This window comes from Balaenoptera physalus (assembly GCF_965194825.1).
Source record: "Balaenoptera physalus genome assembly, chromosome: 7".
In the NCBI taxonomy this organism is placed as follows: domain Eukaryota; kingdom Metazoa; phylum Chordata; class Mammalia; order Artiodactyla; family Balaenopteridae; genus Balaenoptera; species Balaenoptera physalus.
In genome coordinates this window covers 55,289,059-55,316,351 of record NC_138886.1, presented here as the reverse complement: position 1 = coordinate 55,316,351, position 27,293 = coordinate 55,289,059, and the positions used below count along the sequence as shown (strand labels likewise).

At 39.6% G+C, this 27,293-nt stretch overlaps 1 protein-coding gene across 2 annotated transcripts; it reads left to right on the top strand.

Moving 5' to 3' along the window:
• The first annotated feature begins 246 nt into the window (after window positions 1–246).
• On the top strand, window positions 247–27,293 carry AK3 (adenylate kinase 3). 2 transcript variants are annotated; one of them, XR_014266091.1, is made up of 6 exons: window positions 247–579; window positions 12,961–13,080; window positions 14,044–14,216; window positions 14,861–14,979; window positions 18,071–18,148; window positions 24,324–24,547. XR_014266091.1 is itself a non-coding variant. In XM_082471078.1 (5 exons), exons 1-5 carry the CDS (start codon window positions 429–431, stop codon window positions 24,442–24,444), a joined length of 684 nt encoding a protein of 227 aa, XP_082327204.1. In that variant the 5' UTR covers window positions 251–428; the 3' UTR covers window positions 24,445–27,293. The 2 variants fall into 2 exon arrangements, 1 of the variants encoding a protein (XP_082327204.1); XM_082471078.1 differs by lacking the exon at window positions 18,071–18,148 and having other exon boundaries at window positions 251–579; window positions 24,324–27,293.

Genomic DNA, 27,293 nt, shown 5'->3' with positions numbered 1-27,293 from the left:
AGGGAAGTGGGGGCCATTCAGGGGTCACGGAGGAGGGCCCCCAGAGGCGGAGGAAAGCAAAGGGGATGCGGGGGAAGCTGGCGGGTGGGGAGAAGGCGCTGAGGGCCGCGGGCTGTGTGGGGCGGCCGAGGCGCTCGCAAGTGTCGCTGCTGGAGTGCCGAGGGGGCGCGGCTTGCGTGGGCCGGGCGGGGCCAGGCGCGGCGGAGTGGGGGGTGTTCCCGGGTCGCGAGGGGCGGGCGCGGCAGCCCGGCGGGGCGCGGGCGGGGCTGGCCGGGAGGCTGTCGCCTCACTTCCGGGAGCGCCTGGGCGCGGAGGTCGTCGCTTTCTCGCAGCGCTGCCAGCCGGCCGGCCCCGACCCGCGGAGCGGGTGGGCGCGCAGCCAGGCCGAAGCCCCACTGTCCGCGCGGCCCCGGCCTCTCTCGGCGGCCATGGGGGCGTCTGCGCGGCTAGTGCGCGCAGCTCTCATGGGGGCGCCGGGCTCCGGCAAGGGCACCGTGTCCTCGCGCATCACCAAACACTTCGAGCTGAAGCACCTCTCCAGCGGGGACCTGCTCCGAGACAATATACTTCGGGGCACAGGTGGGAGCCCGGGCGGGAGGGGTGGCTGTGCGCTGTCGCCCCGGTGGGGATTTGTGGGCGGAGGGACCGGGGCGCGGGAAGTGCGTCCCAGGAATGTGGGTCCAGGCGTGCGGGCGCAGCATCTCCCAGTTGCCGCCGGGGGGGTGGGGGAGACCTCGGGCTGCTGAGCTACTGTTCCCTGAAACCTCTGGCCTCTGTGGATAGCTTCAGGTGGGTTATTGAGGGAAGGCACTAGGAAGTTAGGACACATTCGAAGTTCAAAGATTAAAGGAAACCACATGGCTTTGAGAGGTATGTCCAGCCCCAGTCGCAACTGTTCCTAAGGGTCCATGATCTGTGTGTGGCTTATTCTCTGCCTGCCCTTGCGCTTGGAGAACTGTTAGAGCTCTCTTTCTTTTTCTTTTTCTTTTCTTTTTTGTTTTATAAATTTATTTATTTATTTTTGGCTCTGTTGGGTCTTCGTTGCTGCGCACAGGTTTTCTCTAGTTGTGGCGAGCGGGACTACTCTTTGTGGCGGTGCTCGGGCTTCTCGTTGCAGTGGCTTCTCTTGTGGAGCATCGGCTCTAGGTGCGCGGGCTTCAGTAGTTGCAGTGTGTGGGCTCAGTAGTTGTGGCTCACGGGCTCTGGAGCGCAGGCTCAGTAGTTGTGGCGCACAGGCTTAGTTGCTCTGCGGAATGTGGGATCTTCCCGGACCAGGGCTTGAACCCCTGTTCCCTGCATTGGCAGGCGGATTCTTAACCACTGCGCCACCAGGGAAGCCCAGCGCTTTCTTTTTTTAACTTTTTGTTTGTTTTTTAAGCGCTATGGAATTTTCTGGTTTTGACCTTTCCCCCATAATCTGCAGGCCAAGTATTATTCACCCTCGTTGCTGTCACAAAATTGGCTTAGATCTTTAGACACGAAAGCTGTTCTTGTGCATGGTTATCTGAAAGATTGTTTTGTTTCTCACGCCAAACAAATTCTTGCAACTCAGCACGAAATCTAGTCAACAAACTGTACACTTTACAATGGGTGGATTTTATCTTACATAAATTATATCTTAAGAAAGCTGTTTTTCAAAAGTAACAGCAAGGTGAGTTTTTTTTTTTCTCTCAAAAGTGTTGACCTTTACTTTCCAAAACAAAGTCATTTTGAAACTCCTTTTAAAAATTAGAACTAACCCCTTGCACAAGGTAAAAAAGGATTGGAAACAGGATGGAAGTACATAATATTAAAAGTAAAACTCTCTCTCATTCCCTGCCTCAGTCTCATTCTTCAGAGGGGAGCAGTGTCATGTGCTTGCTTTTAGAAATCTGTATTTGTGTATAAGCACATACAGGGTATATGTATATCCCTTGTTTTAATGCAATATGTAATCCTACTAAATATGTGTTCTGCACCAGTGTGTTTTCACTATATCTAGGATATTTTTCCACACGAAAACACAGAAATCCATTTCATTATTTAACATTTGTATAGGTATCTATTTGCTGGATCTGCCATGGTTTATTTAACCGATCCCCTACTGATGGGTTATATAGGTTATTTCTAGGTGGGTTTTTTTTGTTTGTTTCAGAATACTGACATTCAAATGAAAAAACCGTTTTTAGCTTGTCTCGTGGCATTCTTTGGTTTATCACCTAATCTGGTGAATTACTACTTTTATTTTTCTCTTCTAACATTGATCTTTAAAAAAATCATAAAGTATTAAACTTCAGAAGGTTAAACTGTTTGGCTCACTTCGTAGTGTTCTTGATGCAACATATTGCATTAGGTAACAATAAACAATCCCCAGTACTGCACCTGCTTGGGGCAAGATTATTCAAAGTGGGAAGGAGTAAAGAATACTTAAGCGATTCTCTGAAAAATAACTCAGCAGTGAGGCATAATTGCGTGTTAGGGAACACCTTCAGTGAAGAGTTAAAGATATGTTAACTTGGGAAAACACAAAACATTGAAAAAATTAAATTTAAAGCAAATTAAGTAAACTTTTATTTTAAATTAAGAAACAACCCTTTTTGTTTATCCTTAACATCCCATGACAAGCCTGCCGTCCTCTTCCTGACTCCACAACATGAAAAGAGAGGCTAGAGGGAGGGAGGAGAGGATCACTTGGAAGGATGTGCAGCCTGCCTTAGCCGCCTGCTCTTTCTGGAGTCTCTACAGGCAATTCTTTAACAAAGAAAACAGAAGATGGAGTTGAGGGAGGTGTCATGAGATTGTTATTACAGATGTTCTGTATCTCAGGACTAAGAATTTATTCTCAAAAAATATTTGTGAATGGATTGGATATTTCCCCCAGGATCAGAGCCAAAGGAGAGGTGTAACCTTTTATTTAAAAAATACTGCTTAATGTTTTTTGATACTAAGAGTAAAGTATATTTACTATAAAGTAAGAAAAACATGAGAGTATAAAAAAGAAAATTAAAGTCCTGTATAGTTCTACTACCCAGAGACAATTATAATTAACTCTTTGGTGCTTTTTCTTACATTCTCTTTTTCCTTTCTCCTTTTTCTTTTTGTTTCTTTTTTTTGTTTGTTTTTTTAAATGTATATTTATTTATGTTATTTATTATTTTTGGCTGTGTCGGGTCTTAGTTGTGGCACGCGGGATCTTCGTTGAGGCATGCAGGATCTTTCGTTGCAGCACGGGCTCTTCCTTGTGGTGCGCGGACTTCTGTCTAGTTGTGGCGTGCGGGTTTTCTCTTCTCTAGTTGAGGCGTGCAGGCTCTAGGGCACGCGAGCTCAGTAGTTGTGGTGTGCAGGCTTAGTTGCCCCGTGGCATGTGGTATCTTAGTTCCCTGACCAGGGATTGAACCCGTATCCCCTGCATTGGAAGGCAGATTTACCATTGGACCACCAGGGAAGTCCTTCTCATTTTTTCTCTGTTGCATTTGTATGTCTTTGCAGACTTGTTATAGTCTAAATGATTGCTTAGATACCTTTTTTCACACTTACGTGAGCATGTTCACACATCACTAAGCAGTCTTTTAATTTCGTCAAGATTGCACAATTGTTAATTGAAACATTTTCCTATTATTATACACATATGTGGTTAACCATTCTTTGTTATAATTAATACTGTTATGACTATCCTTGTACACGAACATTTGGCAGCATCTCTACTTATTTGCTTCAAATAAATTCCCTAGTGTTGAATTTCTATAAATACAGTACCATCAAATATGCTAAGGAAGGATGGTGCCAATTTACTTTCCAATCACCATTTCATGATGATGATGTATTATGTAACCCATGGCTGTATTTTATAGCTAAAGTTTAAAATCATCCCAGCAGATGCGATAAAGACACTGGAAATATGTGGGAACCTGTTGACTGTAGCAAACCTGGAGTAACCGTAGACCACCATTGAACACTGCAGTCAGGAAACTTGAGTCTGCCCCTTTGTCATTAGTCCAGCCCTCTCATTTAGAGATGAGGAAACCGAGTTCAGGAGAGGTTAAAGAACTTGCTCAATAATAAAAAGCAGTCACTGGGAGACAAAAGTGGACACCCAGGTCTCCTTGTATGCCAATTAAATTACTCTTTCCATTATGCAGCATTTTCAAAATTGAGGTTCATGAGATAATTTTAGGTAGACAAAAAAATTTCTCAAAAATTTTTCTCAAAAATTAAATGCAAATAAAAAATCAATAAAATTTTTTATTTCAAAGTGTATTTGAAAAATGATAACTAGCACACCAACCCTTTAATTCTGTGAACATTATAGCTTATTAAATTAAAAAGCTGGACTTCCCTGGTGGCCCAGTGGTTAAGAATCTGCCTGCCAATGCAGGGGACACAGGTTCTATATCCCTGGTCCGGGAAGATCCCACACGCTGTGGAGCACCTAAGCCCGTGTGCCACAACTACTGAGCTTGCACTCTAGAGCCTGCGAGCCACAACTACTGAGCCCATGTGATTCAACTACTGAAGCCCACGTGCCTAGAGCCTCTGCTCCGCAGCAAGAGAAGCCACCGCAATGAGAAGCCCATGCACTGCAACAAAGAGTGGCCCCTACTTGCAGCAACTAGAGAAAGCTTGCGCACAGCAATGAAGACCCAACGCAGCCAATAAATAAATAAATAAGATTTTTTATTAATTAAAAAGCTGAGTCACTTTAAAGAAAATTATATAGTAAATAATAGTTCAGCTATGGCAGAAATTGTACGGTTGCCATGTGGTTGCCCAAAGTTTGAGAAACTGCACTGCAGCTTAGTGCTTCTCAAAGACATAATCCTGGACTAGATGGCTACCCCTTTTGAATCTCATTTGTTCTCATTTGTAAGTTGGGGAAGTTGAACTCAGTAGGTAATCCTCAAAGCCTCTGTCAGCTCCCAAGGTTCTGTATGTCTAACAAAACTTCTATTATGTACACACAGACAGCATAGATGTGCCCAATTAGAATGATATTGACAGAGAAAATTATTTTTGTAATGGCAAAAATTTTGATTTGTATTGAAAATAGGCAATACATTTACATGGTTTTGAATTCCAAAAAATTTAAAAGGACATTTAGTGAAAAGATCCTTTCAGAGCTATTTCATGCACATACAACCCACAGTTTACCTATTCTTCCCTCTGTTCTTTTTTTCTTTTTTACACAAGTGATAGTAAACTGTAAGTACAGTTTTCTACCTTTAACAATATTGCTTTCTGTGAGGATTGCTCCATTTCTTTTTTTGTACCAAGGTAAGTTAGGCCTTTCTAAAATTCCAGGCTAGAATCCAGGATAGGGACTCCCTGGTTAAGTGGTTAAGGATCTGCCTGCCAATGCAGGGGACACGGGTTCAAGCCCTGGTCCAGGAAGATCCCACATGCCATGGAGCAACTAAGCCTGTGCGCCGCAACTACTGAGCCTGCGCTCTAGAGCCCACGAGCCACAACTACTGAAGCCCACGAGCCTAGAGCCCGTGCTCTGCAGCAGAAGAAGCCACCGCAATGAGAAGCTCATGCACTGCAACAAAGAGTAGCCCCCGCTCGCCACAACTAGAGAAAGCCCACGCGCAGCAACAGAGACCCAACGCAGCCAAAAATAAATAAATAAATAAATAAATAAATATTTATTGGGGGAAAAGAAAAGAATCTAGGATAATCCAGGCAGCTCATCTCTCCAGCTATCCATTCATTCATCCATCCATGGACTTGTCAAGCACCCAGTGTGTGCTGGGTACTGGAGATACAGAGACAAATATATTTCATTGCAGGTGCTCACAGTTGGAACATGGGCAGGCCAATGGCCATAAGTCTGCTCAGGCTGCCATAACAGAATAGCACAGACTGGGTAACTTAAACAATAGAAATTTATTTTCTCATAGTTCTGGAGGCTAGAAGTCCAAGATCAAAGTGACAGCAGGGTTGGTTTCTGGTGTAGCCTTTCTTCCTGGCTTGCAAATGGCCACCTTCTCACTGGGTCCTCATGTGATCTTTCCTCTTCCTCTTCTTGTAAGGACACCAGTCTTATTGAATTAAAGTCCCCCTTTATGACCTCATTTAACCTTAATTACCTCCTTAAAGGCCCCATCTCTAAATACAGCCACATTGGGGGTCAGGGCTTCAACATATGGATTTTAAGGGACACAATGCAGTCCATACCAACATGTAAACAGGTAGTTTCAGCAGTGTGATAAGTGCTCAAACAGAGATAAGTCTGTGACATTATGGAAGTCCAGAGGAGGAACTTTTGGTTGCCTCGGAGGTTGAGGGACACCACATCATGAAGGACCCTTTAAGATGTATCTTGAAAGATGAGTGAGAGCTTATCAGGCAACAGAGAGGAGAAAGAGGCTTGTGCAAAGGCTAGGAGGACCCAGAGTATGTGGAGCTCCTTGCTGGGGCCATGGTTTGAGGGTTGGGTAGAAATGGTGAGGAGGTAGGTGGGGGAGAGAGAAGATGAGGCCAGACCCACTTGGACCTTTATACAGTTCCTGAGTTGAGATTCTATCCTGAAGCACAGTGGGAAGGGGAGGAATATAGACCTGGAATGGGAATTCTTTCTAGATGCTTCACTGAAGAGGAGTCAGATTGAGTGATGGTTGGAGGGAGGACCAGGGTCAAGGGATGTTTTGATTTTCAGTATAATTCTTGTGAACTATCCCATGCATGAAAGTATTATAATTTCTTTGACGGTTAGAAGAAGAATAAAATGAACACCCATTTACCCACCATCAGACAGAAAACCAGTACTTTTGGGGTCCCCATATGTGCCTACCCATCACATTTCCTTCCTGCCACCCCAGAGGTAACCGCTATGTTGACTCAGTCTTTATTATTTGAGAAAGTTTTTTTTTTTTTTTTAAGCCCGTGATTGGGTGTAAAGCTATCACTTGACTCATTCCTGTTGTTTTCCTAGTTTTATTTTGTTTTGTTTCAACATGTTTTTAAAGTAAAGTTTTATGTACATTATAATATAACAATGCTAAAAGCACTTTTGTCAGGAACTAGATTAATTCTCTGTAGCCCTTTCTCTTGGCATATATAAAAGAGAACTGTATTTACAGGTTGGTCAGGCCCTCTTTTGTACTTCACAGCTGCTCAAACAATAAGTTGTTTCCAGTTAGTTCGGATATGAGGTGTGGTTGGTTTGAGTAGTCTTATAAGAATGACCAGATGTTAAAAGGAGATATAGAATTAAAAATGGTTTTTTGTGTAATACAAGCACCATCTCTCAGATTAATATTTCTGTGTTTTAGAATTTCTGATTATTATCCTTAAAATCAAAAGCTGGTTTTAACCCTTCCTATTCCCTTTTAACCTTCCTTTTCTGTTTTTATTTGTGAATAACTTTATAGAAAATCAGTTTATTTTGAATGATTTACTTTTAAACTAGCTTTTTGTGTTTTGTAGGTGTGGAAGCTCCCAAATTTGTTAATTTTTTAAATAAAAAAGGAAATAGTTTTTTTAATGAGGAGTCTATTTAGATACAACATTAAATTATAGGCAATCAAGGGAATAAAAATTTACTAAATGTCCAAAGAATATGCTAGACAAAAGTCCTTGCGTAATTTTGAGAGTAAAAACTTGAAATGTAATAAACAAACTGCTTAGACTATGATGTAGAGAGTTGAATCATTTTTATTTTTCTTTTAAATGGAAGCATTACAGGCTTCAGATTTTAATAACTATTTGTGTTTATAGAAAGTTGTTAGTGATATGAAAAAGATTATTAGACTATGCATGGGACTATCTACTCATAAAATATTTGGAGGTTTTTATGTTATCAGTTTTGATGATAATTATTCCTGAGTAGTGTTGGTTTTATGAGTGGCTTTTTTTTTTCTTTTGTTTTGCTTACCAGGTATTTTTCATCTTTTTTTTTTTTTTTTTGGCTGTGTTGGGTCTTCGTTGCTGTGTGCGGGCTTTCTCTAGTTGCAGCGAGCGGGGGCTACTCTTTGTTGCGGTGCGCAGGCTTCTCATTGCGGTGGCTTGTCCAGTTGCGGAGCATGGGCTCTAGGTGTGCGGGCTTCAGTAGTTGCAGCATGCAAGCTCAGTAGTTGTGGCATGCGGGCCCTAGAGCATGCAGGCTTCAGTAGTTGTGGTGCGCGGGCTTAGTTGCTCCACAGCATGTGGGATCTTTCCGGGCCAGGGTTTGAACCTGTGTCCCCTGCACTGGCAGGCGGATTCTTAACCACTGCGCCACCAGGGAAGTCCTACTATTTTTAAAAAAACATCTTTATTGAGATATAATTCACATTACATAAAATTAACCCTCTTAAACTATGAATCAGTTTTTTTTTATTACATTCAAAGTTGTGCAACCATCACCACAATCAATTTTAAAACATTTTTATCACCCCAAAAAGACACCCTATTCCCATTAGCAGTCACTCTCCATTTTCCCCCAATGCTCCCAGCCCTGGACAACCACTGATCTTCCTTCTGTCTCTCTAGATTTGCCTACTCTGAACATTTCGTATAAATGGTGTGATGTAATACGTGGTTTTTTGTGTCTGGCTTTTTCCACTTAGCATGTTTTCAAAGTTCATACACTTTGGGACTTCCCTGGTGGTGCAGTGGTTAAGAATCCGCCTGCCAATGCAGGGGACACGGGTTCGAGCCCTGGTCCGGGAAGATCCCACATGCTGTAGAGAAACTAAGCCCATGTGCCACAACTACTGAGCCTGCGTGCCACAACTACTGAGCCCGCATGCCGCAACTACTGGAGCCCGCGTGCCTAGAGCCTGTGCTCCGCAACAAAGAGAAGCCACAGCAATGAGAAGCCCACGCACCGCAATGAAGAGTAGTCCCCGCTTGCCGCTATTGGAGAGAGCCTGCTCACAGCAACAAACACCCAATGCAGCCAAAAAAAAAAAAAAGTTCATACACTTTGTAACATGTATCAGTACTTCACTTCTTTTTATGGCTAAACAGTATAATTTTGTATGGATATTCCACATTTTATTTACCCACTTGTCATTTGATGAAGATTTGGGTTGTTTTCACTTTTTGGCTATTGTGAATAATGTTGCTGTGAACATTCACATATAAGTTTTTGTGTGAACTTATGTTTTTATTTCTCTTGGAAAAATATACCTGAGTTGAATTGCTGCATCATGTAGTAACTCTGTTTAAACCTTTGAAAAACTGCCACACTATTTTCCAAATTGCCTATACCATTTATAATCCTACAAGCAATATATGAGTGTTTCAATTTCTCAACATTCTTGCCAACACTTATGTTTTTTTTTTTTGTTATGTCTTTTTGATTACAGCCATCCTGGTGAGTGTGAAGTGATATCTCATTGTGGTTTCCATTTGTTATTTCCCTAATGATTAATGATGTTGAGCATCTTTCCATGTGCTTATTGGCCATTCGTATATCTGGTTTTTTGTATTCAGATCCTTTGCCCATTTAAAAACATTGATTTCCTTTTTAAATGCTGAGTCGTAAGAGTTCTTTAGATAGTCTAGATAAAAGTTCCTTATTAGATATATGATTTACAGGAATGTTCTCACATTCAGTGGATTGGATTTTCACTTTGGTGATGGTGTTCTTTGAAGCATAAAAGTTTTAAATTTTAATGAAGTCCAGTTAAGAGTTTTGTAGTTTTAGCTCTTACATTTAGGTCTGTGATATACATATTGAGTTAATTTTTTAATATGGTGTTAGGTAGAGGCCCATCTAACCTAACCTGTTCTTTTGTGTGTGGATATTCAGTTGTCCCAGCACCACTTGTTGAGAAGACTATTTCTTCCCCCATTGAATTGGCTTGGTATCCTTGTTGAAAATCAGTTGACCGTAAATACGAGGGGTTATTTCTGGGCTCTCATTTCTGTTCCATGTGTTCACACAAAAAGTTATATATGTATATTCATAGCAACATTATGTCTATCCTTATGCCAGTACAGTCTTTTGAAATCCGAAGTGTGTGTCCTCCAACTTGGTTCTTCTTTTTCAAGATTGTTTTCAGCTATTCTGGATACCTTGCATTTCCATATGAATTTTACAGTCATTTTGTCAGTTTCTACAAAGACACCAGCTGGGCTTTTGATAGGATTGCATTGAATCTGTAGATCATTTTCAAGGAGTCTTGCCATCTTAATATTAACTTTTCTAATCCACGAATATAAGCTATCTTTCCATTTAGTTAGGTCTTCTTTAATCTCTTTCAACAATGTTGTGGTTTTCAGATTACCGGTTTTGTGCTTTTATAAAAAAGTATATTGCTAAGTTTTTTATTCTTTTTGATACAATTGTAAATGGAATTTTCTTAATTTCATTTTCATATTGTTCATTTTTGTATACTTTTGATCTTGTACCTTGCAACTTTGCTGAACTCATTTATTCTAATAGTTTTTTAGTAGATTCCTCAGGATTTTCTGAAAACAAGATTATGTCACCTGGAAATAGAGATAATTTTACTTCTTCCTTTCTGGATGCCTTTTATTCTTTTTCTGGACTCATTGCCCTGGCTACAGTCTCTGGTACAGTGTTGAAATGGCAAGAACAGATCATCTTTTCTTAAGGCTATTCTTATACTTAATATAAAATTAAGTACTTTATTAGTTAATCCCATCATCTCAATCTATTTGTTGCCATTAGTTGAGGGCTTGGCCTGAAGAGTGAGAGGGGAGGGGAGGGACCAATACTAGTTTTAGGGACTCAGCCCTGGAGAATTATGATTTTCCTCAGTACTGAGTTTGAGCTCTATGTCCCCCAGAGCAGTGGTCAAAACCCTGACAACAGAGAGGTGCACACATATTAAGTATGTGGACCTTTCCGAGAGGGTATTTTAGAGAGTCCTGGGTGCTCTCAGAACGCGGGGCCTCTTCCAGATGCTGTTTATAAACCCAAGCAGTACACCTGTCAAATGGCAGCCAATTTCCATGTAGTTAATGTCCTTAGTTAGAAATCTGGTTTCATGAATTTGACAATTTAGGATATGTTCTGAAGTCAGTATGTCAATCCATACCAAGAATTATGAAAACAGTCAAACTTTTAAAAAAAATTTTTATTGGAGTATGGTTGCTTCACAACGTTGTGTTAGTTTCTGCTATACAGCGAAGTGAATCAGTTATATATATACATATGTCCCCTCTTTTTTAGATTTCCTTCCCATTTAGGTCACCACAGAGCACTGAGTAGAGTTCCCTGTGCTATACAGTAGGTTCTCATTAGTTATCTATTTTATACATAGTATATATATGTCAATCCCAATCTCCCAATTCATCCCACCCCCTCTACCCCCTTGGTATCCATGAAAACAGTCATAAACTTTGACTGTTTAATCTCTGAATCCTGGGAATTTATCCATCAGAAATAACTCAGAAGCCACCCCCCCAAAAAAAAGAAAGAAAAAAGAAAAAGAGTGTTAAGATCTTTAAAAGCAGAAGTTGTAGGGAAAAATCAAGACTAATTTTAAAATTTAAATGTCCAACAGTATATATTGCCATGATAGAGTATATATTTTTTAATTTTTTTTTTAGAGGTTTTTTGTTTTGACGTAGACTTTTTTTTTGGCTGCGTTGGGTCTTCATTGCTGTGTGTGGGCTTTCTCTAGTTGTGGCGAACAGGGGCTACTCTTCGTTGCTGTGCTTGGGCTTCTCATTGTGGTGGCTTCTCTTGTTGCGGAGCATGGGCTCTAGGGCATGCAGGTTTCAGTAGTTGCGGCATGCGGGCTTCAGTAGTTGTGGCTCGTGGGCTCTAGTGCGCAGGCTCAGTAGTTGTGGCGCACGAGCTTAGTTGCTCCACGGCATGTGGGATCTTCCCGGACCAGGACTTGAACCCGTGTCCCCTGCATTGGCAGGCAGATTCTTAACCACTGTGCCACCAGGGAAGTCCGAAAGAGTATATTTTTATCAAACATAGATATATACTGATGGAGTATTAGTTACCAAAAATGAGTAAATGACTACATAAAATCACTGAAAAGTATTTACAAAATGATGCTAAGTGAAAAAAGAACACAAGGGCTTCCCTGGTGGCGCAGTGCTTGAGAATCTGCCTGCTAATGCAGGGGACATGGGTTCGAGCCCTGGTCTGGGAAGATCCCACATGCCGCAGAGCAGCTAGGCCCGTGAGCCACAATTACTGAGCCTGCGCGTCTGGAGCCTGTGCTCCGCAACAAGAGAAGCCACGATAGTGAGAGGCCCGCACACCACGATGAAGAGTGACCCCCGCTTGCCACAACTAGAGAAAGCCCTCGCACAGAAACGAAGACCCAACACAGCCATAAATAAATAAATAAGTAAAGATGGATCTAGTGTTGTAATTAAAAAAAAAAAAAACACAAAACTATAAGTACACAGGTTTTTACAGTGGCATTAAAAATTCTGAATGTGTGTAAATAGTTTGGTAAAAGATGATGAGGAAATGAAAATACTGTTGTGTAAGAATGACATACAATTATAGGTAATATTTAAAAGTTGTTCATAAATTCTTTTCACGTATTTTATTAATAAAAATGTAACATGATCACAGTGCTGATCTGGTCAAAAACTGAATTGTGACAGCAGCATCTCTTTTAGAGGATTAGAAAAATCTCTATAGTAACATGATTGCCAGCACTTAAACTGAGCCACTTAAAAATAATGACTATTTCAGTTTCTTATTTAAAAAGAAAATAATTTCCATTAGTATATATATTTTTTCCCATAGAAAATTTAGAAAAACACAGAAAGTGAAAATATGTTAAAAAAAAAAAGATAACATAATTCTATCACAGAGATGACTACTGCTAACATATTGGTTTATAGCTTTCCATTATTTTTATGTAATGGAGATTTTGAAATAGGCTTAGATTATTTTGTAATCTCTGTTTTTATCACAAAAGTTGATGATGCACATTTTCAAACGAGTGTGTTATCCAGGGGGCTTCTTTAGGTAACCAGTTTGCTAGAGGCCTAGAATGGGGTAGAATAGATACACTTGCTGACTTGCCTTTTTTCCCGCCTCTGCTATAGAAATTGGTGTGTTAGCCAAGACTTTCATTGACCAAGGGAAGCTCATCCCAGACGATGTCATGACTCGGTTGGTCCTTCATGAGCTGAAAAATCTCACCCAATATAGCTGGCTATTGGATGGTAAGTGGAATATTGAGAATATTTCAGCTGCCCAAAAGGATGCGTGAAGACAGGAGAGTGAGGATTTCATGCGCTACAGACATGGATGGTGGGCAGGGGGCCTGAGTGCTGCCACTCCCCACCCTGGGGCCTTGGGGGCCAGTCATCTTCTCTGGCCTGCTTCTTTTTTTAAATGCAAAGAGGGAAGTGGACTGCATGACTTCTAAGCTCCTTCAGATATGACTTTTTGTTCCTTCCCCGCTTTTTGAGAATATTTAGGATAAGGGAGGATCACAAAAGGAAGAAGGAAGGCTGGAGAGTAACTTACAATCAGCTGTAAACATTCCCCAGCCAGAGGTGTGGCGGGATCCTTGAGGATATGTTGATTTTTAGTTTCTAGAGAGAGGTGTTTATTATAAGGAATTCGCTCACACAGTTGTGGAGGTGGACAAGTCCTAAGATCTTCAAAGCGAGTCAGGAACCTGGAGACGCAGGAGAGCCGGTGGTGTGATGGTGTAGTTCCAGTCTGAAGGCAGATGAGACCCAGGAAGAGGTGATGTTTGAGTTTGAGTTCAAAGGCAGGAAAAAGCCGTGTCCCAATTGCAAGGCAGTCAGGCAGGAGGAATTCCCCTTTATCTTCTGGGGAGGCCAGCAACTTTATTCTATCCAGGCCTACCCACATAAGGGATAACAATCTGCTTTACTCAGTCAACTGATTTAAGTGTTAATCTCACCCCAAAAGACACCCTCACAGACACACCCAAAATACTGTTTGACCAAATATCTGAGCAACCTGTGGTCTGGACAAGTTGACACATAAAATTAACTATCACGGTTGCCCTACAACTACAACAAGGTTGTCATCAGCCTTCCTGATGTTATTGCTTTTGTTCAGATTGCTCAATATTAACTCATTTTCTTCCTTCTCCCCTTTCTCCCCATGGCTCTTTCTTCCTTTGTTCATTTTTAATTTACTTTGTAAAGGTTTTCCAAGGACACTTCCACAGGCAGAAGCCCTGGATAGAGCTTATCAGATAGACACAGTGGTGAATCTGAACGTGCCCTTTGAGGTCATCAAGCAACGCCTCACCGCTCGCTGGATCCATCCAGGCAGCGGCCGTGTCTACAACATCGAATTCAACCCTCCCAAAACCATGGTGAGTATTTAGGGGGCAACTGACTTGGCCTTCCGCGTAGCCAACTGTCTCCAGTCCTCTTGCACTCACAGATGACCTTGGATACCCTTGGATGACCAGAATTCCTGAGGGCATGTTCTCAGGTTACTTGCTGTAGTCAACTGGTCTAGTCCAGTCAGCTTCGTAGTAAAGGCATCCCCAGGAGCAACGGGGGTTTGTTATTCCTTCAAAAGCATGTATTGATTTCCTACTCTGTGCCAGGGAGTGTGTTAGAAATTGGGGCAGTAGGGATTAATGACACCTTGGGTTATTTAGGGCTTGCAGTTGAGATTCCCAGTCTGTAGCTGAATCTTTTCGTATATATATGTTTTTAATATAATATATATAATAATATATAACATAAATATTGTATATAATATAAAATTATCTAGAGGCTGCTTAGAAAACCTTTTGCTCTAAAGAGGTGATTGACACTGTGGAAATGATCGTGGGGTCTCATGGCTCTGTGTTGCAATGACCTGGATTTGGATTTGATTCCATTTATTTAAAAACACATTATTGTTTGGTGCTTGCATAGATGTCTGTTTAAAAATCAGTTAACTACCTATAAAAATATCCTTCAAAAATATGATATTTGATGCCAGCATCTTCTAACTCCCATTTAGGGCATTGATGATCTGACTGGGGAGCCTCTCGTTCAGCGTGAGGATGATAGACCAGAGACAGTTGTCAAGAGACTGAAGGCTTACGAGGCCCAGACAGAGCCCGTCCTGGAATACTACCGGTGAGTTGGTCACTTTTCACAACTTCTCTTGTATGATGAATCACTAAATCATCTTCTGATTATCCATGCTTTATAGCCAAAATGCTAAAATACCAGAAGATCCAACTCAAATTGGTTTAAATAATAAAGGAAATTTATTTGCTTGTGTAACAGAGAAGTCCAGAAGGTAGTTTGGGCTTCATTTGCCCCTAGGTTTGATGAGAATTTTGCTCTTCTCTCTGTTTTGTATTGGCTCTGTCTTTCGGCTTCCTGCATAGTTATACATGGTTGCCAGGAACAGCCACAGCATTCTCTTTATGAAAGGCTGAGGGGTCACCTTTCCCCCAGTGAACAAAAGCCTTAGATTGAACAGCCACTGTGGTCAGGGAATGCTTTGTATTCTAGGCCTAGGTTACTGCCCACTCCTGAACCAGTCACTGGGATGGGAGAGATTACACTCATTGGTCCACACCCAGAGCAGGGAGTGGGTCAGTCTCACCCAAACTCTGTTGTCTAGTGGAGGGAGGGCTGGAATGAATGCCGGGGAGGCAAACCTAATGGTGCCCACTCCCTGTGACAATAGAGGACACTACAGCACAGAAGACTCTCAAAGGACATAATCCTCAGGTCATTTATTTGCCAAACAGTCTATAGAAGTTTATATTCAAACATAGTTTTGTTAACTCTTAAGGGAATTCATATCCCACCACAAATATGGGAACTCTACTGGATTAATAATTGACTCAGGCTAAGAAACAATTCCGTTTCTTTACTCAGCCTTCCCCTCTCCTAACAGAGGATTGGTTACATTCACTTTCCTTTCATTCATTCACTTACTGAAAAATGACTCAGCATTAGGACAGGACAGTGCTGTGGTTAGAGCACAGACTGTGGAGCCAGAGTGCCTAAGTCCAAATCCCAGCTCACCATTTATTAACTTGACCTTAACCTCTTGCTTAACCTCTGTTTTCTCCACTGTAAAAGGGGGATGAGACTAGAGGGTTGAAAGATGGAGTTAATATGTGTAACTCTTAGAATTGTGTCTGACACACATTAAGCACTACATGATTATTAGCTATTATTATTGTTGTTGTAATGGGGTAACTATGCAGTGAATTCTGAAGCAGTAGTCTCCAAATTATTTTAATAGTTATTTCTGGAGGGTGAAATTACAAGGGAGTAGCTGTTACTATAATTTTGTGATTGATTATATAAAGAGCCTGGCTCTGCAGATTACCAGCTGTGTGGCCCTGGGCAAGGTGTTTCAACTTCTGTGCCACAAATTCTTCATTTGTAAAATCAAAGCGGTATTAAATAGTACCCACTTTATAGGGTTGTTAAGGGAGTGAAGTGAGAGAGCCCCTGTAAAGACTTACAGCAGTCCTGGCACTGTTAAATCACTCAGTGGTAACGATTATAATTTACTCGGTTGACACTATGCTAGCTAGGCCCCTGGTCCACACAGATAATTAGACCCAGTCCCTGCCAGCCCCAAAGAAACTCACCTTCTTTATGAGGCAAAGTGCTAGGTAAACAATATTCATCATACAATGTGATACGTGCTTATGTGAATCAGAGACCTAATTCACCCTAGCTTAAGCAAAAGGGAAATTTATTGGTCATGTAACTAAAGAGTCCAAAGGTAGGTGGTTTGCGTCCAGGTGTTCAAACAGTGTCATCAGGCCTCAGTCACTCCATTTCCTTGTGTTGGCTTCAATCTCAGGTGGGCTCTCCCTGTGTGAGCCCCTCAACATTCCAGCTCACCTCCTACCAGTTTATCTACCCCAGCAGAAAAGAGAGCCTCTTTGCCTGCAGAAGTCCTGGAGTTGGCACTAACTAGCTCTGATCATGTCCACCCTTGAGTCTGGGAAGTAGGGACAGTACCATCTGAATCTCACGGACTGAGTTTGGTGAAAAGGGTGTTTCTCTAAAAGACGTTTGTTATTCATTCAAAAGTAACCAGAAGAAGGGAGAACACATTGTTGCTGAGCAGATAACAACACTGTGAGGCTATTAACAGAGGTAATAACAGAATGCAGTGGAAATAACAGCGGCTGTAGGGATTAGTTCTGTAAAATGTGGAAAGGGAATTTGGGGAAGACTGTAGAGATGAAGTGTATGGCCCGGGTCCCTATCTCAGGAGGTACCCTAGTCTTTCTCGGCTTCTGGCTTTTGCTACCTCTTGCCATCAATCAAAGCATTTCCGTCTAAGCTCCTGCACAAAGAACTAGGACTAGACTTAACCAACAATTAAAAGTGGTATTTGCAGCAGCCTTAGTGAGAGTCTGCATTGTTATTTTAAAATACCGACAGTTGTACTGTTGCTCTTAAAACTCTTCTCAGCTGTGGGACATCTGATAGTGTAATTAAGTCTGTGTTTACAAGCAACATGATGCTCTTACTTTTTAGAGGACCAATAGCTGAAGCTGGCTCCGTTTTATTACGTAGAAATTAAGGTGACACATGTTCGTCCAAGGTGCACAGCTTTAGGACTGAATAGGTGCCTATAGTTGTTCCTTCAGTAATTAACCCACTTCTGACATTGGCTTGACTTTAAGGTGGCTCTTCAAGAGGCTTACAACAGTTTAGAAGGTTGTTCTCTTGAAAGCTTTACAAGATGTCTGTGAATTTAGAAGCAGGAGGGCTTTAGCAGATGTTTCTTACCAAGAAAACAGTGGGAATTATTTAACTTAGTCTTAACTGGCAAATCTTATGAGGTATCCAGAAAGGAATGCTTTTGTTCCCAGTGAAACATCTTAAAATCTAGTGAAAAGGTTGCAGAAGTATGACAGATCCTGGTTTCAGAAAGTAATAAACCAGAGTTCTTCATTTGCTCTTCTGCAGCCTTTAAGCCGGTGTGTATATGAGTAGCTGGAGGAGGAGGGTAAATAAGAGGAATGCCAGAATCTCTGGCAGGAATCTGTCTGTTTTGAAAAGCAACCCCTGGATTCTGATACTTCTCACCATTGAACCCCCAGGAAACTGGAGTGAATAGACTTTGGCTGCTGGCCTGGTAACAAGCCAGACAAATCTGCCTGGGGAGAAATGGAGAAACCCAATAGGAAACACAATAAAAACAACGTTTTAAAATTCCCTTTTCCCTAAAATGCAGAAGGAGAGCATAGAGAAAAAATAAACCAAGTGAAAGAAGGAAGGATAATCAAGTATTAGAAAGCTGTCTTGCAAAGGGGTAAGTAGACAAAGAAAGCCAGGGATGTTCTGGTGTTTGGCAGGACCTGTGTTTGGAAACCTACTACCGTTTTGGTGATTTGGGGTATTGCTTAACATCCCTAACACATAGTTTTATCAGTAAAATAAGGAAACTTGAGCTCTAAAGAGGATTAAATGAATTATTAGCACTTAGCACATGCTCAAAAAATGATAGGTGCATCTTCAAAGTGACCATTTGTGTTAGCCAGAGCGCACAACTGAAACCAAAATCTGGGTTTTCCAACACCCAGCCAAGTGCCTTTCTCTCTTGATCACACAGACCTATACTTACTGACACCCTTAAATCTACACTATCATCTTTTAAGAATCATTTTGAAAAGCTCATTAGGAAAACTCAGACCTGTGGGGTTTTTTTCTTTCATTTTTTAAAATTGAAGTATAATTGACTTACAATATTATATTAGTTTCAGATGTACAACATAGTGATTCAATATTTTTTTATTAGAAAATGATCACAATAAGTCTAGTTACTGTCACCATACAGTTATTACAATATTATTGACTATGTTCCCTATGATGTATATTACATCCCCATGACATTTATTTTATAACCAGAAGTTTCTACCTCTTAATATCCCACACCTATTTCCCTTATTCCCCTGTATCCCTCCCCTCTGGCAACCAGCAATTTATTCTCTGTATCTGAGTCTGTTTTTGTTTTGTTATGTTTGTTCATTTGTTTTGTTTTATAGATTCCACAAGTGAAATCATACAGTATTTATATTTCTCTGACTTACTTCACTTAGCTTAATACCCTCTAGGTGCATCTATGTTTTTGCAAATGGCAAGATTTCATTCTTTTTTTATGGCTGAATAATATTCCATTTTATATACATACTACATCTTCTTTATGCATTCGTCCGACACTTAGGTTGTTTCCATATCTTGGGTATTATAAATAATGCTACAATGAACATGGAGGTGCATATTGCTTTTTGAGTTAGTGTTTTTGTTTTCTTTGGATAAATGCCCAAAAGTAGAATTACTGGGTCATATTGTAGTTCTATTTTTAATTTTTTGAGGAACCTCCATACTGTTTTTCATAGTGGCTGCACCAATTTCCATTTCCACCAACAGTACATGATGGTTCCCTTTTATCCACATCCTCACCAACACTTGTTATTTGTTGTTTTTTGATAAAAGCCATTTTGATAGGTGTGAGGCGATATCTCATTCTGCTTTTGATTTGCATTTCCCTGATGATTAGCGATGGTGAACATCTTTTCATGTGTCTGTTGGCCATCTGTATGTCTTCTTTGGAAAAATGTCTGTTCAGGTCCTCTGCCCATTTTTTAATCAGATTGTTTATTTTTTTGATGTTGAGTTGTATAAGTTCTTTGTATATTTTGGATATTAACCCCTTATCAGATAAATCACTTCCAAATATCTTCTCCCATTCAGTAGGCTGCCGTTTCGTTTTGTCGATAGTTTCCCTGGCTGTGCAAAACCTTTTTAGTTTGATGTAGCCCCATTTGTTTATTTTTGCTTTTGCTTCCCTTGCCTGAGGAGACAGATCCAAAAAAATATATTGCTAAAACTGATTTCAAAGAGCATACTCTCTCTGTTTTCTTCTAGGAGTTTTATGGCTTCAGGTCTTAAATTTAAGTCTTTAATCCTTCTTGATTTTGTGTAAATGGTGTGAGAGAGTAATGCAGTTTGATTCTTTTCCATGTAGCTGTCCAGGTTTTCCAACACCATTTACTGAAGAGGCTGTCTTCTCCCCATTGTATATTCTTGCCTCCTTTGTCATAGATTAATTGGCCATACAAGTGCAGGTTTATTTCTGGGCAGCTTATTCAGTTCCATTGATTTATGTATATGGTTTTGTGCTAGTATCATACTGTTTTGATTACTGTAGTTTTGTATTATAGTCTGAAGTCAGGGAGCCTGATACCTTCAGCTCTGTTCTTCCTCAAGATTGTTTCAGCTATTTGGGGTCTTTTGTGTATCCATGCAAATTTTAGAATTATTTGTTCTAGTGCTATGAAAAATGCCATTGGTATTTTGATAGAGATTACACTGAATCTGTATATTGCCTTGCATAGTATGGTCATTTTAACAATATTGTTCCAATCCATGAACATGGTATATCTTTCTCTTGTTTTGTGTCTTCTTCAGTGCCTTATAGTTTTCTGAGTACAGCTGTTTTACCTCCTTGGTTAGATTTATTCCCAGGGTTTTGTTTTTGTTGTTGTTTTAATGCAATTGTTAGTGGGATTGTTTTCTTAATTTCTCTGATAGTTTATTAGTGTATAAAAATGCAACAGAATTCTATAAAAAGAGGGAGAGGACTCAAATCAATAAAATTAGAAATGAAAAAGGAGAAGTTACAACAGACACCACAGAAATACAGAGCATCCTAAGAGACTACTACAAGCAACTCTATGCCAATAAAATGGACAACCTGGAAGAAATGGACAAGTTCTTAGAAAGGTATAACTTTTCAAGACTGAACCAGGAAGAAATAGAAAATATGAACAGACCAATCACAAGTAATGAAATTGAAACTGTGATTAAAAATCTTCCAACAAACAGAAGTCCAGGACCAGATGGCTTCACAGGTGAATTCTATCAAACATTTAGAGAAGAGCTAACACCCATCCTTCTCAAACTCTTCCAAAAAATTGCAGAGGAAGGAACACTCCCAAACTCATTCTATGAGGCCGCCATCACCCTGATACCAAAACCAGACAAAGATACTACAAAAAAAGAAAATTACAGACCAATATCACTGATGAATATAGATGCAAAAATCCTCAACAAAATACTAGGAAACAGAATCCAACAACACATTAAAAGGATCATACACCATGATCAACTGGGATTTATCCCAGGGATGCAAGGATTCTTCAATATACAGAAATCAATCAATGTGATACACCATATTAACAAATCGAAGAATAAAAACCATATGATCATCTCAATAGATGCAGAAAAAGCTTTTAATAAAATTCATCACTCATTTATGATAAAAACTCTCCAGAAAGTGGGGATAGAGGAAACCTATGTCAACATAATAAAGGCCATATATGACAAACCTGCAGCAAACATCATTCTCAATGGTGAAAAACTGGAAGCATTTCCACTAAGATCAGGAAGAAGACAAGGATGTCCACTCTCACCACTATTATTCAACATAGTTTTGGAAGTCCTAGCCACAGCAATCAGAAGAAAAAGAAATAAAAGGAATACAAATTGGAAAAGAAGAAGTAAAACTATCACTGTTTACAGACGACACGATACTATACATAGAGAATCCTAAAGATGCCACCAGAAAACTACCAGAGCTAATCAATGAATTTGGTAAAGTTGCAGGATATAAAATTAATGCACAGAAATATCTTGCATTCCTATACACTAACAACGAAAGAAAGAGAAATTAAGGTAATAATCTCATTCACCATTGCAACAAAAAGAATAAAATACCTAGGAATAAACCTACCTAAGGAGGTAAAAGACCTGTACTCAGAAAACTATAAGACACTGATGAAAGAAATCAAAGATGACACAAACAGATGGAGAGATATACCATGTTCTTGGATTGGAAGAATCAATATTGTGAAAATGACCATACTATCCAAAGCAATCTACAGATTCAATGCAATCCCTATCAAATTACCAGTGGCATTTTTTACAGAACTAGAACAAAAAATCTTAAAATTTGTATGGAGACACAAAAGATCCTGAATAGCCAAAGCAGTCTTGAGGGAAAAAAATGGAGCTGGAGGAATCAGACTCCCTGACTTCAGACTATACTACAAAGCTACAGTAATCAAGACAATACGGTACTGGCACAAAAACAGAAATATAGATCAATGGAAGAGGATAGAAAGCCCAGAGAAAAACCCACGCACCTATGGTCAACTAATCTATGACAAAGGAGGCAAAGATATACAATGGAGAAAAGACAGTCTCTTTAATAATTGGTGCTGGGAAAACTGGACAGCTACATATAAAAGAATGAAATTAGAACACTCCCTAACGCCATACACAAAAATGAACTCAAAATGGATTAGGGACCTAAATGTAAGACCGGACACTATAAAACTCTTAGAGGAAAACATAGGAAGAACACTCTTTGACATAAATCACAGCAAGATCTTTTTTAATTCACCTCCTAGAGTAATGGAAATAAAAACAAAAATAAACAAATGGGACCTAATGAAACTTAAAAGCTTTTGCAAAGCAAAGGAAACTACAAACAAGACGAAAAGACAACCCTCAGAATGGGAGAAAATATTTGCAAACGAATCAATGGACAAAGGATTAATCTCCGAAATATATAAACAGCTCATGCAGCTCAACAAAAAAAACAAACAACCCAGTCAAAAAATGGGCAGAGACCTAAATAGACATTTCTCCAAAGAAGAGATAAAATAGCCAAGAAGCACATGAAAAGCTGCTCAACATCACTAATTATTAGAGAAATGCAAATCTAAACTACAGTGAGGTATCACCTCACACCAGTTAGAATGGGCATCATCAGAAAATCTACAAACAACTAATGCTGGAGAGGGTGTGGAGAAAAGGGACCCCTCTTGCACTGTTGTTAGTAAAAATGTAAATTGATACAGCCACTATGGAGAACAGTATGGAGGTTCCTTAAAAAACTAAAAACAGAATTACCATATGGCCCAGCAATCCCACTACTGGGCATATACCCAGAGAAAACCATAGTTCAAAAAGACACATGCATCCCAATGTTCATTGCAGCACTATTTACAATAGCCAGGTCATAGAAGCAATCTCAATGCTCATCAACAGATGAATGGATAAAGAAGATGTGGTACATATATACAATGGAATATTACTCAGCCATTAAAAGGAATGAAATTGGGTCATTTGTAGAGATGTGGATGGATTTAGAGACTGTCATACAGAGTGAAGTAAGTCAGAAAGAGAAAAACAAATATCGTATATTAATGCATATATGTGGAACCTAGAAAAATGGTACAGATGAACCGGTTTGCAGGGCAGAAATAGAGACACAGATGTAGAGAACAAACGTATGGACACCAAGGGGGGAAAGTAGTGGGGGTGTTGGTGGTGGTGGGATGAATTGGGAGATTGGGATTGACATGTATACACTAATATGTATAAAATAGGTAACTAATAAGAACCTGCTGTATAAAAAAAATAAAATTTAAATATTCAAAAAAATACAACAATTCTATATATTAATTTTGTATCCTACAACTTTACTGAATTCATTTATTAGCTCTAAGAGTTTTTTGGTGGTATCTTTAGGATTTTCTATATATAGAATCACGTCATCTGCAAAATGACAGTTTTAGTTCTTCCTTTCCAATTTGGATTCCTTTCCCCCCACCTCTTGTCTGATTGCTGTGGCTAGGACTTCCAATACTATGTTAAATAAAAGTGGTGAGAGTGGGCATCCTTGTCTTGTTTCTGATCTTAGAGGAAATGCTTTCAGCTTTTCACCATTGAGTATGATGTTGGCTGTAGGTTTGTCATATTTGGCCTTAATTACATTGAGGTATGTTCCCTCCATACCTACTTTGTTGAGAGTTTTTATCATAAATGGATGTTTAATTTTGTCCTAAGCTATTCTGTATCTATTGAGACAATCGTATGATTTTTTTTTTAATTTTATTTATTTATTTATTTATGGCTGTGTTGGGTCTTCGGTTCTGTGCTAGGGCTTTCTCTAGTTGTGGCAAGCGGGGGCCACTCTTCATCGCGGTGCGCGGGCCTCTCACTCTTGCGGCCTCTCTTGTTGTGGAGCACAGGCTCCAGACGCACAGGCTCAGTAATTATGGCTCACGGGCCCAGTTGTTCCGCGGCATGTGGGATCTTCCCAGACCAGGGCTCGAACCCGTGTCCCCTGCATTGGCAGGCAGATTCTCAACCACTGTGCCACCAGGGAAGCCCAATCGTATGATTTTTATTCTTCAATTTGTTAATGTGGTGTATCACATTGATTTGTAGGTATTGAACCAACCTTGCATCCCTGGGATAAATCCCACTTCATCATGGCATATGATCCTTACTGTTGAATTTGGTTTGTTAATATTTTGTTGAGGATTTTTGCATCTGTGTTCATCAGTGATATTGGCCCGTGATTTTCTTTTTGTATGCTGTCAGACCTTTTTTTGTTTGTTTTTCATCCTTAGGAAAAAAGGGGTGTTGGAAACATTCTCTGGAACAGAAACCAACAAGATCTGGCCATATGTATATGCTTTCCTACAAACAAAAGTTCCACAAATAAACCAGAAAGCATCAGATACTCCTTGAGGAAAAGTGCGTATAACTAGTAAGATGAGCAGAAGTTCCTTGCCTGTGCATTTAGAAGTTCATTGTCCTAAGACTCTGGCATGTATAAATTCTTTGAAAATTGTGTGTTTTATTTCTGCTGATTTTATTCTGGAAATTAAGGATGTGCCAGTGAGTCAGATGTGGAGATTCATCTTTTGAAATGTCTGTTGTGTTTTATCCAATTATCTTCTATGGATGCACAATTAAAAAACATCAGAGATGTCTAACTAAACTTTTGAAAATTACTGACCATAATTAAAAGAGCAGTTGGTACTAATCTAAGTTTTGTTCAGAAGAGAAGTGGTTGATAAAGTTTCCTTATTTTTCTTGAAAAGTAAAAAAAGAAAAAAATTCCATGTCACTTGTGCAAAGTGTCTTATCAGAGGCTTTTGTGTAGACTGATGCTAAAAAAGAGATCTCTAGCACTGTGGTACACAGTTTTGTGGGACACTGTGTCTACAGAATTCCAGAAAAAAAGCAACGGGATTTACAGATTAGTTGCAGAATGCAAATTCACTGCTGCCTTTTATTGACCTAAAACAAATAGACTGCCAGATATTTCTCCAGCAACATGGGTTTATTCGAGATCAGCAGATAATTGCAATTTGGGGTCTGCAACCATGGTGAGCCATGTGCAAGTCCTCCTCACAGCAAGGGAAGGAGACGCTTTTATAGAGGGAAAAGGAAGCTGGGAGGGCTCTAGTAAACAAAGGGTCCGTGGCTTTTCATTGGCTGAGCCCTTGCTAGGAAACGAGAGTCTGTCTTCTTCTGTTGGGCTCTACTATCTTCACAAGTCATGAGAGCTCCCCCTTCTGGTCTCCTGACTCTAATTGAGGTGTCTATTTACACTAGCAAACTTACAGTAGCCATATATGCTATATTTTGTTGTTAAACATACTTTCAGTTTACTCCAGATTTTCAATTTGCTATAAAAATGTATCGATTAGCATATAGGAAAATATGTTTTTCTATGACTTATTTTCTTTTGAAAATAGTTGTGTACTGAGGGATATGATTTGTTAGAAACTGACATCATAAGTTCTTGCAAAAGCACCAAAGTTGAATTTTCAATAGAATATGTAATTAAACTCTTATGTTTTCAGGTGTTACTCAGGTTAAGAAATGTGTGCTTTAGGATCTACTTGCCAGTTTCTCTTTTTGATCCAAATGTATGATCTGCCTTGATGAGTAACAAATTAAAGAGAAAGAAGGAAAGAGAAAGCGAGAGAGACAGAAAGAAAGAAAAAAGCATAAGAGAAAACCCATGGCACTACGTAAAATAAGCATACTTTTTCATTAGGAAATCGATCATGTTTGCCTGGGGAAAATTCCCTTGACATAAATAACAATCATAATTAGTAAAGGTGTAGCAATTAAAAGGATTTACATGACATGTTAAAAAAACAGGAAACTGATTGATTTTGCTTGGAAGAGTTCTTTATTCCTAATCAAAGAAGATGACACCTGCTAGTGTTAACTGCTATCCTACCTTAATGGGGAAGAATTCTGCCGGTGAATGTAATCTGAGCAGCCATTTTAAAATGAAAAAGATTTGATTCCTTAGTGGGGCAACGGGATGCGTGCTTATACAGTGGCCTGGTAGGAAGAGCAGGGCAATGAGAGGTGAAGGAGAAATCCGACAATATCTTCAATCTCTTACTTGGTGCTAGATGAAATGAAACAAGTCATCGTATAAGCAATTATTAACTGCCTTTGAAAATTTGGCCCATTTTATTCTAGGCACTGAAAATACAAATGCCAGCAAGCGATTCTTACATATCTAGTGGGGAAAAAAACTTACTTTTCTTAGATTTTTAAAAATTCAATATTGATCTTTCAAAAATGTACCAAGGCTTTAAAAAAGTATTATGGTAAACATTTCATCCTTCACAAAACTTCCTTTAATGCCTTATTTGAATGTTAATATTATGTGCATTCTAAAAATGTTGGGAACTACTAAACTTATGAATTATCAAACATACATTAATATCAGTGTATTAGAATTAAATGAAAATTTACAACTGTGGATATTACTTTGTCTTTGGTAATTCACAGGGCCCACTATATCTCACCTTCCCTTCTGCTGCCCTGATGTCTCATTTGCTTCTAAATTAGTCTGCTTTCTAAATAATCATTGTCTTAAAACAGTACTGTTTTAGGTACATAGGCTGGTTTCATTTTACACTTTATCTCCTGCCATAGTACTGCAGCCATACTGGCATTCTTGACACCTTCAGGAGATTTGGAAATCAAAAAGAGGGATAGAAGAACATAGCTATGAAAATTAAGACCCTTCTTCCTGTGATCATTCCCTCCCCACTCCCAAAACAACCCAAAGTTTTGCACATACATCCATTACTTTGGGAAATGCCTGCACTATTACAAAAAGAATTTGTTTTCTGCTGTAACTATCATTATGATTTATGTGTCACATGAAAATATGTCTGGAGTTGAATGCCATGGCCAGAAGCTACTATGCCTTAGTTAAAAGCTAATAAGACTTCAACCCATTACCTTATTTTCTAGAGTACCACAAGTTATTTTGGTACACCTTTCATAAGCAGAATGTGCTGTGGGAAATGCAAAGTGGCAGTTAGTACCATCCAGAAATCTTATTTAATTCCATTTGAAATAGTTCAGATTTCTAAACCCTACCCCACAGCTGCTTCCCCTCCAGCTATTTACAATGGTATTTGAGCAAATTATTTTGGACATTTATACTTTGTGACAAAACTTACCTATGTTAACAACAAATCATGGTAATTACAGACCTCAGATTATATTAAATTGCTGTAATACTGTAACCAACAGCAATAAATTTGTATTTT